Source organism: Peromyscus californicus, unplaced genomic scaffold (assembly GCF_007827085.1).
Source record: "Peromyscus californicus insignis strain IS unplaced genomic scaffold, ASM782708v3 Scaffold_24__1_contigs__length_46423439, whole genome shotgun sequence".
Taxonomy (NCBI): domain Eukaryota; kingdom Metazoa; phylum Chordata; class Mammalia; order Rodentia; family Cricetidae; genus Peromyscus; species Peromyscus californicus.
In genome coordinates this window covers 43,141,747-43,155,867 of record NW_026294535.1, presented here as the reverse complement: position 1 = coordinate 43,155,867, position 14,121 = coordinate 43,141,747, and the positions used below count along the sequence as shown (strand labels likewise).

The 14,121-nt window shown below is 45.9% G+C and overlaps 1 protein-coding gene across 4 annotated transcripts in view; it reads left to right on the top strand.

Annotated features, from left to right (window-relative positions):
* The window catches only part of Atp23 (ATP23 metallopeptidase and ATP synthase assembly factor homolog), a 51,683-nt gene extending 39,717 nt beyond the window's left edge, over positions 1-11,966 (top strand). For 2 of the 4 annotated variants that reach the window (XM_052753520.1, XM_052753518.1), the window contains exons 4-6: positions 6,504-6,641; positions 8,267-8,350; positions 11,092-11,966. In XM_052753520.1, the coding sequence (XP_052609480.1) occupies positions 6,504-6,641; positions 8,267-8,350; positions 11,092-11,295 (426 nt within the window). In that variant the 3' untranslated portion in view covers positions 11,296-11,966. Of the gene's footprint in view, positions 1-1,251; positions 1,969-6,503; positions 6,642-8,266; positions 8,351-11,091 lie in introns of those variants that run through there. The other 2 variants (XR_008221714.1, XM_052753519.1) reach the window with 2 other exon arrangements.
* The last annotated feature ends 2,155 nt before the right edge of the window (positions 11,967-14,121 follow it).

The following is a 14,121-nucleotide window of genomic DNA, read 5'->3' as shown; positions in this document are numbered from 1 at the left end:
AGCCCCTGCAAAGGCAAAGGCAGACGCTGTTAACCAAGACGCTAGGAAACCACAGGCTCGAGGAATAGCATGGTGTGAGGTTTAGCTGGAGGGCGGGGACACGTGGGAAACAAGGAGTCTGGAATTGGAAACCAATGTGAGCTGTGTGGTGGGCAGCTGGGAATGCTGAGGTGAGAACCAATACCACATGAGGTAAGGTTGGAACGGAGGGAGGGAGAGTTCCCATGTTCTAGATAACATGTATCTATCTTGTAGAATGGCGATGGGGGCTAAGTTAGCTTGAGAAATAAATGAGCAATTTTATTATTCGTTTGAAGTCACCGGAGGGTTTTCACAGAATCATGGCGGTAGCAGGTGGTTCGTGTGACGTGATGAAGGTCGTCGAAGGTATTGCACGTAGCTTTTCCAATTTGAATATGTCATCTACGTTTAGCTCCACCTAAGTGCTTTTCTGCTGGAGAATTTCACGTGTGTTTGGTTATTCATAACTGTCTACAAAACTGTGGGTGAGCCCTGTGGGTTTTAGAGTGAGACTTGAGTCGGAATCCCAGTCCTTCCGCTTGTGAGCTGTGGGCTTGGGCAAATGATTTTTCATACTCTTTTTTTTTTTTTTTTTGGTTTTTTGAGACAGGGTTTCTCTGTAGCTTTGGAGTCTGTCCTGGACTAGCTCTGTAGACCAGGCTGGCCTCGAACTCACAGAGATCCACCTGCCTTTGCCTCCCGAGTGCTGGGATTACAGGTGTGCGCCACCACCGCCCAGGTGGTAAATTGGTGATCACGTTACTGACAGCACTCTCGGTAAGTCTGCCCACTCCCCTGCGGTGGTCTAGTAGATGAGTGTTTTGGGAGCTGTCGCTCAGCTGGCAGAGGCCTTGCCTCACCTACACGGACCCCTGAGCTCAGCCCTAACAAAGCATAATCCACGCTCGGTGGCACACACCTGTAATTCTAGCACTCAGGAGGTGGAGGCGGAGGATCAGATGTTCAAGGCCATCCTCAGCTACGTAGAGAGTGAGGCCAGTTGGACTAGAGATTCTGTCTCAGGAAAAAAGTAACAGAGTGAACGTTTTTTTTTTTTTTTTTCCCTTTTTTCTTTTTTTTCGAGACAGGGTTTCTCTCTGTAGCTTTGCGCCTTTCCTGGAACTCGCTTTGGAGACCCGGCTGGCCTCGAACTCACAGAGATCCGCCTGCCTCTGCCTCCCGAGTGCTGGGATTAAAGGCGTGCACCACCACCGCCTGGCCAGAGTGAACGTTTTAAAGTATCAGCTCTCGGCAGTGTTAAACACAGTCGTACACTACTCCATTCTATCTTAAATTGGAGTTTTTATTGTGAAGTCCATCATTGATCCAGGAAATCAGAAAACCATGGGTATACTTTCAACAATAAGGGAAGCCTCTGGTTAACTGATGCCGAGATCTGAGGAGCAGAATGTTCCCCGGACTGGAGACACCTGTGTGGTCCTCTTGAGTGACATCCCTTATCCTGACTGGGCATCATTCCCCGCTTTTCTGAGTTTTCCCACCCACGTGTGCAGTCCAGGATTGCATTGTCTGGACGCCTGCTTTCATGCTTCGCACTTTGAGTAGTATAGAATGTGTTGTGGACTCGGCATGTGGGCGTACATCCTCTGTGGTTCTGTGAGATGTAAAATCCTCCAGTACACAGTCCCCTGTAAGTCAGATTTCCATGCTACCGTGTGTCCTCTCCGGTTTACTTAACTTCACCGTTGTATACTATTCCACTGTGTGTTCGCATCAGGGTTTACCCTGTCTAATAGTGTTTCCAGCCTTGTAATTGTGCGCGGTACTGCCGTTAAATATTCTTGACCCTCTCTCCTGGTGACAGTTACAAGCTCCCCCAAGATGCAGGTCTCTGAGCAGAATTGCGGGCATGGAGCGTGCAGAATGCTGGCTGATGACGCTGTGGTGCAGTTTCACACATGTTCTCCCGGCTACTCCTTTGCTGAGGTCCTCTTCCAGCCCTTAAATGTTGACGCCCTCAGTCCTTTTTCCTCCTCTGTGTTCTGTGAGGTCCTGTCCTCTGTGTTCTGTGAGGTCCTGTCCTCTGTGTTCTGTGTGAGGTCCTGTCCTCTGTGTTCCGTGAGGTCCTGTCCTCTGTGTTCCGTGAGGTCCTGTTCTCTGTGTTCTGTGTGAGGTCCTGTCCTCTGTGTTCCGTGAGGTCCTGTCCTCTGTGTTCTGTGAGGTCCTGTCCTCTGTGTTCTGTGTGAGGTCCTGTCCTCTGTGTTCTGTGAGGTCCTGTCCTCTGTGTTCTGTGAGGTCCTGTTCCTCTGTGTTCTGTGTGAGGTCCTGTTCCTCTGTGTTCTGTGAGGTCCTGTCCTCTGTGTTCTGTATGAGGTCCTGTCCTCTGTGTTCTGTGAGGTCCTGTCCTCTGTGTTCTGTGAGGTCCTGTCCTCTGTGTTCTGTGAGGTCCTGTCCTCTGTGTTCTGTGAGGTCCTGTCCTCTGTGTTCTGTGAGGTCCTGTCCTCTGTGTTCTGTGAGGTCCTGTTCCTCTGTGTTCTGTGTGAGGTCCTGTTCCTCTGTGTTCTGTGAGGTCCTGTCCTCTGTGTTCTGTATGAGGTCCTGTCCTCTGTGTTCTGTGAGGTCCTGTCCTCTGTGTTCTGTGAGGTCCTGTCCTCTGTGTTCTGTGAGGTCCTGTCCTCTGTGTTCTGTGAGGTCCTGTCCTCTGTGTTCTGTGTGAGGTCCTGTCCTCTGTGTTCTGTGTGAGGTCCTGTCCTCTGTGTTCTGTGAGGTCCTGTCCTCTGTGTTCTGTGAGGTCCTGTCCTCTGTGTTCTGTGTGAGGTCCTGTCCTCTGTGTTCTGTGTGAGGTCCTGTCCTCTGTGTTCCGTGAGGTCCTGTCCTCTGTGTTCTGTGTGAGGTCCTGTCCTCTGTGTTCTGTGAGGTCCTGTCCTCTGTGTTCCGTGAGGTCCTGTCCTCTGTGTTCTGTGTGAGGTCCTGTCCTCTGTGTTCCGTGAGGTCCTGTCCTCTGTGTTCTGTGTGAGGTCCTGTCCTCTGTGTTCCGTGAGGTCCTGTCCTCTGTGTTCTGTGTGAGGTCCTGTCCTCTGTGTTCTGTGAGGTCCTGTCCTCTGTGTTCTGTGAGGTCCTGTCCTCTGTGTTCTGTGAGGTCCTGTCCTCTGTGTTCCGTGAGGTCCTGTCCTCTGTGTTCCGTGAGGTCCTGTCCTCTGTGTTCCGTGAGGTCATGTCCTCTGTGTTCTGTGAGGTCCTGTCCTCTGTGTTCTGTGTGAGGTCCTGTCCTCTGTGTTCTGTGAGGTCTTGTCCTCTGTGTTCTGTGAGGTCCTGTCCTCTGTGTTCTGTGAGGTCCTGTCCTCTGTGTTCTGTGTGAGGTCCTGTCCTCTGTGTTCTGTGAGGTCCTGTCCTCTGTGTTCTGTGAGGTCCTGTCCTCTGTGTTCTGTGAGGTCCTGTCCTCTGTGTTCCGTGAGGTCCTGTCCTCTGTGTTCTGTGAGGTCCTGTCCTCTGTGTTCTGTGTGAGGTCCTGTCCTCTGTGTTCTGTGTGAGGTCCTGTCCTCTGTGTTCTGTGTGAGGTCCTGTCCTCTGTGTTCTGTGAGGTCCTGTCCTCTGTGTTCTGTGAGGTCCTGTCCTCTGTGTTCTGTGAGGTCCTGTCCTCTGTGTTCTGTGAGGTCCTGTCCTCTGTGTTCTAAGGAGGGGTCTTGTCTCTCTGTGTTCTAAGGGGGTCTTGTTCCTCTTTAGGTCAGACTCCGATTTGAATGCTCATCTGTGTATTCAAATGCTCACTTAGCACTTTTACTTGAATTGTCTTCAAGACACCTTAGACTCAATATGTCCAAGTTCAGATTCTTGATTTTTGCCATCCCCTGTCTTCACCCAATCTGCGTTTTTAGTTTTTCTTCCCCCTTTTCTTTGAGGGTTTTTTTTGGACAGGGTCTGATGTAGCCCAGGCTGGCCTCCTGATTCACCTCTCATGTTCTGGGATCACATGCGTGTGCCATTATGCTCAGCTTGGTTTTACACATATCAGTAGATGTTTCTACCATTTAAGCCAGAAACTTATAGATACTTCTGGTTCTTTCCTTGTAAGACAAATTGCTAAACAGTCTTATAAATAAAAAACCTAGAGCGAGATATTGGGGTGAAAACTGAAAGATTAGAGGAATAGTATAAACCACAGCCAACTTTACCTTACCAACTCCTCAGCCTCCAGAGAGAGCTACTTCCTGTATACTCACACCTATATGCCTTTCTGTGCCCTGCCATCTTACTCCCTCTTTCTGCCCAGCTCTATCACTTCCTTTCTGTCTGTATAGGCCTCCAGACCTCTATGATTAACTAGTGCTGGGATTAAAGGTGTGTGCCACCACGTCTGGCTCTGTTCCCAGTGTGACCTTGAACTCAGGGAGATCTGGATGAATCTGTCTGCTGAATGCTAGGATTAAAGGTGTGTGCTATCACTGCCTGACCTCTATGTTTAATATAGTGGCTGGCTTTTTCCTCTGATCCCCAATAAGCTTTTTTGGGGTGCACAAATAAAATATCCAGATTTTGTTCAGGTTACCTCCTAAATTACCTTCTAGCTCCCACCATTCTTGCTTAAACACCTCACCCCTGCCTCTCGCCTACAGTACCACGGTGGCCTCCATCTGGTTTCTCTGAACCCAGCTTCGGTCATCTCCCACTAATTCTTCTGGCTGTTGTAGTCTTAAGGGTAAACAAAGACATGCCCCTGTTTCAGCACTCTCTTTGGAGGCTTTCCCCTGCTGCCAGAATGTAGGCAAGGTCAGCTTTTCTTGGTCCTGCATTCAGCTTCTCTTACGTTCTGTCTTCAGCCCTTCCTCCCCCCTGTGCACACATTACCCCCCTTTCCTTCCTTCTGTTTACATTTAACCCCCACTCATTCATTAGGTCTCCATTAATTTTTAAAATAAATTTTTATTTTTTTATTTAAACAATTTCTTTTAATTTTTTTGAGATTAGAATCTAATTTTATCATTTCCCCGTTCCCTTTCCTCCTTCCGAACTCTTCATGTCCCCGCTGCCCCTGCTCTCTTTCAAATGTCAGTTTTCATTTTTATTTTCTCTGCATGGCTGTTTTGACTGTATGTGTGTCTGTGCACGTGTGTGACTGGTGTCCACAGAGGCCAGAAGAGGGCGCCGGCTCTCTTGGAACCTGAGTGACAGACGGTTGTGAGCCACCACGTGGGTGCTGGGAATTAAACTTGGGTCCTGTGGATGAACAGCCAGTGCTCTTAACCGCTGGGCCACCTTTCCAGCCTGTTTATTTATTTAGTTTTTTGAGACAGACTCTCTAGCTCAGGCTGGCCTGCAGTCGAGGATGACTGTGAACGTCTGATCCTCCTGTGTCTGTCTCCCCAGTGGTGGGAAGACGTGAGTGCCTGGCATGCTGGCTCCTGCCATGCTGGTGATAGAACCCAGGGCATGCTAGACAAGCCTCTACCAACTGAGCCACATCCCCAGCGCCATAGGTCTAAGAGAAGCCTGTCCCAGCTCTCCAGATCGGGCCTGGCGTTCTCATGGTATTTGCTCAAGACCGTCACTGTGTAGTCAGTCATTTTGGTAAATATTTCTTAATTTCTGTCTCCATTAGTAGATTCTAAGTCACTTATTAGACCTTAATGACTGTCAGTTGAGTAAGTTACTGTTGGATGGATGTATATAAACTATCTGGTAGCTGCTGGTTGTCGGGCGCGTGGTAAATGCAGCTCTCACGCCTGGGACTCTCATGTCTTCCTTATTCTTATGGGATCCTGCTTAGCACGCCACTGACCTCTTGTTCTCCCTTCTGACTGTCTTCTGAGGGTGTTTCCGGGGAATTTTTCCTCATTCCAGCCGGATGGGAGTGGTGTCAGCCATTCTTCACCCACTGCTGACTCTGAAACTGGCCAAGAAGTACTTCCCGTGTGTTCTCTGCTGATAATCATTCCCTTTTCATAGTTGGGGGAACGGAGGTACAGAGAGGCTAAGAAACTTGCTCAGGGATCTGGAGCCATGGCCCAGAACACTTAGTGCTCTTTCAGAGGACCAGAGTTCACATCTCAGCACCCTTGTCTGGTGGTTCAGGGTCACCAGTAACCTCAGCTCTAGGGGTGTGAGGTCGTCCTCTGGTCTCCGTGGCCTCCCATACACATGTCTGTATTACTCCCTAACAAAATTGAAAAAAAAAAAACATGTGAAGAAATTTTCCCAGCTTGCTGGGTTGGCAGGGCCTGGGGCTGTGCTTTTTGTATGCCTGTCTTCTCAAAGCCCATTCTTAGAACCGCAGAGCTGCGGCATCCGAGATGGACTGGTATGGCCAGCTCAGGGGGTGCAGTATAGGAACACGGCCTCAGTTGGTGTGCTGGCGTGGCCTAGAGAGAAGAGGAGGGGTTGGTCACCGGAAGTGGACTTGAGGGCTTGTGAGGGAGAAGCAGGAGTGAGGCTTCCCGCAGGTGGCTCGTGAGAGGGAAAGTGGGGCCTGAGGAAAGGGCAGGTGTGCGGAGCGAGCCGACTTCTCCTGTTTTCCTGTCTCTCAGATTGTTTTGTGCCAGAATAATATCCGAAACGAGGCCCACATGAGCAGAGTCGTCACCCACGAGCTCATTCACGCCTTCGATCATTGTCGGGCCCACGTCCACTGGTTTACCAACGTCAGACATCTGGCCTGCTCCGAGGTGAGTTTCATCGCAGAAGATGTCTATTTTCCCCAGACACTGAACTGTTTATTCAGATGCAACTGTTTAAACACATTCCTTTTCTTGCTGTTGTAACTTGAACAGTCTCTTTGTAGAATTGCTGTAAACGTTATCTTCAAGACCTAATAATAGTATCAGCTGATTTAAATCATAATAAACCACTTTCCTTGGGGTACACTGAGGGCTAAATGCCATGCTTGTATAGATATAAAAACATTATTAATTTTTATTGTTCTGGGATTTGAACCCGGGGCCTCTTGCATGCTAGTCAAACCCTGTTAACTGACTACATTCCCAGCCTTGGATTTGCTTTTGCAGTGCTGGGGTAGAGCCCAGAGCGCAGTGCATGCTGGGTAAGCAATCCCCCACTGCGTTACGTGCCCAGCCCTTCCGGCTTCTTATTTAACCTTCACAGCAGTCCATTGAGGAAGATGATTATTATCCTTGTCTGCTAGATAAGCAAGGTGAAACCCTTGTTTGGATTCTAGAGTTAGTGGCAGAGTCGGGGTTACCAGGGTTCTTAACTAGCTTGCTGTGTCTCAGAGGCAAAGTCATTGTTTGCCCTGGAGTAAAAAAACATTTAGCCTCAAAAGTACAATGGAAAAAGATACTTAGCATTAATGACTTCGGGTTGCTCTCAGAAGTCCATTTGCTCCTATAGGGAGGCATGTATTTCATACTTGAATTTCAGTATTTGAAGAGTAGTGATGTACTAATGTAATGAGAAATTAAGGAATTAACAAACCTCAAGCATATACTTTATGACGTAGACTGTTTTCTCCTTCCCTTGGAATAAATAATGTGCCCTCCTGCATCCAACTAAAACTCATTATTTGGAGAGTAAATGAAACCCGCGTTTCTGAGTGAGCCTGTTTCTGGTGTTAGGAGTAATGCCTGTTAGCTAATGTGCTAAGGGCCGTGAGCTCCACAGCCCCATGCAGCCATGTTATTGCAGAGGTAACAAGAATCGGATCGTCCTCTTGGCAGTGAATTACCAAAGCGTGGCTGAAGGCTGTGCCATGTATGGGGATAGTCCCAGGACTTAGAAAAAAAAATCTATTAACATCATAAATCAGAAAATACGTGTTAACTTCAGGAGGACGGTCTCCATTCTTTGTGTTTCGTATCCTGTAACATCTCATACACAGTCAAGGGCCTTGAGGAGACTCATGGCAGAGCTTGACAGAGTAGGGGAGTGTCTAAGATTTGGGCTTTGGCACCTCCTTTGGAAAACTGTTTTCTTGAAGTCCCTTTGGTAATTTCTAGAAGTGTTTGTATCTTCTAGAGATCATGAACTTTAACTGTGAGGCCCAACTCTCTGACTCTGTTTCAGAAGAAATTGTTTATGTCTGTGAGGCAACAGGTAATGTTGAGAATTGCCTTTGGTGGGTGACTGAACTCCCTGCCACAGAGCCCCTGGATTGTGTAGCGTGTTCTGCTCTTGCCAACAGATACTTCAAGAAATTATTTAGAAGAAAGTTTCAGACGCACTGGAGTCGCAGAAATATGTGCTGACTTTCTGTTCTCTCCCAGTTTTAAACGTTGGCTGGCTGTGGATAGGCAGAGAGCCCTCACCTCTCACTTGCCCTCTGTGTTTGTGACAGATTCGAGCTGCCAGCCTCAGTGGAGACTGTTCCCTTGTGAATGAAATCTTCAGGTTGCATTTTGGATTAAAACAACACCATCAGGTAAACACACCTATGGAATCACTGGCCCTCATGAGTGTCCTGAGTGGAAGTAGTGAGGAAAGAAAGGAAATATGCAGGGCTGGAGAGATGGCTCAGAGGTTAAGAGCACTGTCTGCTCTTCCAGAGGACCTGGATTCAATTCCCAGCACCCATATGGCAGCTCACACCTATCTGTAACTCCAGTTCCAGGGCTTCTGACACCCTCACACAGACATACATAGAAGCGGAGCACCAATGAACATAAAAAGAAAGGAAATACACTTAATATCAAGAACTACCTACATAAAGAGAACACAAACTACCTTATTAAGTTGATGGAAATTAGTTCTGTTTCATAATCATGAGTCAACTGTGTGACTGTGTGAGAAGAGAGCTACGATCTTGCTCTGGGGCATTTAAAAAAAGAAAAAGACTTTTTTATTTTATGTGTATGACTGTTTTATCTGCATTTATGTGCGTGTGTGTGCATGGTGCTTGTGGGGGTCAGAAGAAGGCATCGGGTCTTCTAGAAAGTGGAGTTACAATGGCTGTGAGCTGCCATGTGAGTACTGGGAACCAAACCCGGGTCCTCTGTAAGACTAGCAGGTGCCCTTAACTGCTGAGCCGTCTCTCCATCTCCATCTCCGGGATACTTTTAAATGGGGATAGGAAGAGAATATAAGTGAAATCGTAGCCTGCCTCCCTTATATTCTAATAGTGCTACAGTTATATGTATATATACACATATAATTGACCCTTGTAGACTTGACACACAATACTTTAAGACATAATCTGTCCTTCTTTTGTTTCATCCCCAAGAGTTCAGATTAATAAATATTACAAAAAAGTCAGCCTTCACTAATTCAAATACTTTAAAAGTTTAGTCTTTGACCAGGCAGTGGTGGTGTATGCCTTTAGTCCTAGCACTTAGGAGGCAGAGGCAGGTGGATCTCTGAGTTCAAGGCCAGCCTGGTCTACAGAACAAGTTCCAGGCCAGCCAAGGCTACACAGAGAAACCCTGTCTTGAAAAAACAAAAACAAAACCAAGAGTTCAGTCTGTGTTAAATCCAAAAATTTTTTAAAATCCAAAATTTCTTTTAAAAATTCAGTCTCTCAACTGTGGGCTCCAATAAAATAAAAACATAAGCTAAATACTTTCTTACCTGAAGAGGGAAGAACCAGGGCACAGTCACAGTCTGAACAAAGCAAAACCACACTCCAGCAGTATAGAGAGTTCATGTCCAGTGTCTGGGATTCAGTTACAATCTTCCGGGCTCCTCCAAGGGGCTGGGGTCCCTTCTCCGGCTCTGCCCTCTGCGGCCACACAGCTCGTCCTCTAGGCTTGTACAGGGCCCACTCCACTGCGGCTGCTGTTCTTAGCAGTCATCCCATGGTGCTGCCGTCTCCAAACACTGGGGTCTGCTGCTGCAGCTGGGCTGCACTTTCACCAATGGCCTCTTTTCTGTTGTCTTCATGGTGCAAGGCCTCAACTTTTCTCCATGAACCCCTCAATCCTAGGGCTTCCACTGCTACCAGCTGCACCTTCTAGTGGACTCTCCTGGCCTCTCATAGTGCCAAGCCTTAGCTGCTCTCTGTGACCCCTTCATGCCCTCAAAACCACTATCACTGGGATGACTACCAAGTTTGGCTGCCAGTGCAAGGTACAACCTTGGCCCCCTCTGAACACAGCTTGCATGTGTTAGCGCTGAGCAGACACTTCCCAGAAGATAGCACTTCAATGATGCTGGTCTCTTCTTTTTTTTTTTTTTTTTTTCTGGAGCTGAGGATGGAACCCAGGGCCTTGCACTTGCTAGGCAAGCGCTCTACCACTGAGCTAACTCCCCAACCCCAATGCTGGTCTCTTCTTAATCACGGCTGATTCCTCAGCCCTGCTGAGCAGACATCACAGATTCTTCACAGAAACGGCTTGTGATTTTTGCCAATTGGGAATTATTGTTTGGCAGATGTTGTTTAGTGCCTCAGAGAATGACATCAGGTTATATTCCCCCAAAATAAGAAAATGGAGGTCTTAATTATGTCTAAAGAGTTTTATATTGAACTAACATGTTACATGGTTTGAGAGTTATATTTAATAGTTTTATTTTAACTTTTTTTAAATTGCAGAACCATTTTAGTTAATAAATTCATCTCTTGACAACTTTGAACTTATTTTCCTGGTATGTCAATGGACTTTATAGTTGGCCATCTTGCCTCTATGCCAGGGAGTTTCCTTTTGACCCAGCATTTCAGCCTTTTCTGAACAGGGAACATCGGACGACGTATTCTCTTCTGGAACTGCTTTGAGCTGGCATTGGGGCGCTGTTGTCAGGGCCCCAAGAAGGCTGAAAGGCTGGTCAAAGGCTGGGCAAAGAGGTGTCTGTCAGAAGCATGTGGCTATCTGATCCTGCAGAGACAGGGAACAATTATTTTAACTTTTAGAATGGTCGAAATTAATAACGAGAACAAGAGGTGAAATGAATCTATTTTAAAATTTTATTTTGTGTGCATTTGTGTTTTGCCTGCATGTGTTTCTATGTGAGGGTGTCAGATCCCCTGGGACTGGAGTTACAGACAGCTGTGAGCTGCCATGTCCAGGGTGCTGGGAATTGAATCCAGGTCCTCTGGAAGAGCAGCCAGTGCTCTTAACTGCTGAGCCATCTCTCTAACCCTGGAGAAATGAATCTTAATTTAGGTAATATATAATGGTATCATGTGATTACATTTCACACGAAGTGAAAACGATGCGCTCTCCCTTTCCTTAGACTTGTGTGCGGGACAGAGCTGTCCTTTCCATCTTGGCTGTTCGGAACATCAGCAGAGAAGAGGCCCAGAAGGCCGTGGATGATGTTTTTGAGTCTTGTTTCAATGACCGTGAGCCTTTTGGCAGGATCCCACATACTAAGACATACGCCAGATACGCTCACAGGGACTTTCAGAACCGTGATCGATACTACTCGAACATATGAAGATGGTGGCCGTCAGTCTCTCTGAACATCAGGACCATGAAGGGAAATGAGGTTCTTAGACACAGTGTATACAATGTAAATGATCAGTTAACCACTGGATACAGTGCAGAAGGTGAACTGTGGTTCTTAGACACAGATGTATACAATGTAAATGATCAGTTAAGCACTGGACACAGTGCAGAAGGTGAGATGTTCTTAGACACAGATTATACAATGTAAATGATCAGTTAAGCACTGGACACAGTTCAGAAGGTGAGATGTGGTTCTTAGACACAGATGTATACAATGTAAATGGTCACTTCCGATATAGTGAAGAAGGTGCTGGTTTTAGCATTTGACTACAAAAAATGGATATGGCAAAAAAGGAAGTCCTTAAACTGCAAGGCAAAATTGGATGTTTATAGCTAATAATTTAGTAAATAAGGTAAAAAAATGACATTTTCGTATTTTCTACAGTATACTTATTTTTTAAATGCTTTAGTTTTGTAATTTGTTCTTATTATATGAGATTATTTTAAAAGTTGATTATGAAATCTATGAAGCATGCCCCTGTGTGATGGTGGTGGGAGATCAAAGTATTTACATACAATAGATGATCACATTATAGGACATTTATGAGATGTTGTCATGATCAAAATGCAAAGAATGAAAGTTGGGAATGATTCATTCAAGGTCAGTGTCATTTTCTCTCTGTTCATTGTATGTGTGTGGGGACTTCATGACTTAATTTCCTGGGGATAGTCTGATAATTAGATATTTTACTTACATTTCTTTTAGATTTTATTTTTTATTATATATATATGGGTGCTTTGTGTGTATGTATGTCTGTGTATTACATGTTTGCCTAGTACCTGAGGAGGCCAGAAGAGGGCCTTGGATCCCCTAGAACTGGATTTATAGATGATTATCCATTGTGTGGGTACTGGGAATTGAACTCAGGTCCTTTTGGAGAGCAACCAGTGCTCTTAACTGCTGAGCTATCTCTCCAGTCCCCCTTACTAGACTTTTTAAAACATTAAGGTACTATGTTCAACCTATAATGCAATTTAGTTTAATTTTTATGTATTTATAATTTTTTTTTGAGCTGAGGACCGAACCCAGGGCCTTGTGCTTGCTAGGCAAGCGCTCTCCCACTGAACTAAATCCCCAACTCCATAAATTTTTTTATATAGTAATTTTTAAATATTTTGTTAGTCTACATATCTGAATTTTAGATACAGAAAACGTCTTTCTAGCCAGTGTGGTGATGTGCATAGAATCCTAGTCATGGAAGGTGGAGGCAGGAAGATCAGGAATAAAAGGCCAGTGTTGGCTATATAGTGAATCCAAGACTAATGTGGGCTACGTGAGACTTTGTCTCAACGGGAAAAAGAGAACATTGTCCTCTCAGCCACACTTCCACCGATTAAGTCTGGACTGAGACATCCGTGGATGTGGCTGAGTAGAGAATGCGTGTGGTGTGATCTTTCCAACTAAAATGGAAACTCTGCAGTCAAATTTTTTCTTAGTGTGTATTTGTGTACAAAGTACCAGGCTTCATAGTGACATTTTTATTCAATCACCCCCACAACTGTAAAGATCTCCTGTTTCCTGGGATTCATTCCTCTTCCTACTTAGTTCTACCCACCCCTCACACACGTATACTCACACTCTCTCTTTAGCTTCCACATGTGAGAGAACACATATTTTTATGAATCTGACTTATTTCGTTTAATTTGCTGCTTCTCCAGCATCTATCCATTTTCCAGAAAAGGATGGAATTTCACCCTTTCTGGCTCTTTTAAATTGTCTGCACTGTAGCTATACCACATCCACCTTGACCCCTTTCCTGTGGTGACAGGCTGTTCCGTTACAGGCTCTTGTGAGTAATGCTGCGGTAACCATGCATCTAATGTGGCGGCTTAGCTCTGTTGGGCGTGTGTACGCCCAGGAGTGGTGGTCTACTTTATGGTGATTCTACTTTTAGTTTTTGAGGAACCCCCATACTGGTTTCCATAGTGGCCGCACTAGTTCATACTTCCTCCATGGTCTAAGGGATGCCCCCCCCCCCCCCCCCGATCCCCCTCCCTACCCCATCTTGAACTCTCTCCAGCATTTGCTTGTATTTTAAAGATGTATTTTAAGTTATGTGCGTGTGTTTGTGTGTCTGTGTGCACATGAGTGCAGATGCCTGTGGAGACCAGAAGAGGGCGTCAGATCCCCTGGAGCTGGCGTTACAGGAGGTGGGAACTGCCTGACCCGGGTACTGGGAACTGAACTCTGGTCCTCTGCAAGAGCTGTGCATGTTCTTAACACCTCAGCCAATGTCTCCAGCCCATTAAAATTTTCTTTTTAAGATTTAAAAAACATTTATGTATATGAATGTTCTTGCATATATGTATGTGTATCACATGTATGCCCTTTTTTCTTTTTTTGTGGAAGTCAGAAGAGGACATCATATCCCCTGGAACTGGAGTTAGAGATAGTTGTGACCTGCCACGTGGGTGCTGGGAACTGAATCAAGGTCCTCTGCGAGAGCAACATGTGCTCTTCCCAGAGGACACAGCTCCATGTTGTTTGTTAATAGCCATTCTGACCGGATGACATGGGATCTCAAAGTAGTGCTGACCTGTTTCCCTGATGTCCAAGGACACCGAGCATGCTCTTGTTTTTATCTGTTGCCCATTGAACTTTGTTTTTGGGAAGTGTCCATTGCATTTGCTTATATATTAGTTGGATTATTTGTATTTTTTTGTTAATTAAAATGTAATGAATTACATTTTTGGGGGCTGGCAAGATGACTCAATAGTTAAGAGCACTGGCTGCTCTTCCAGAGGACCATAACTT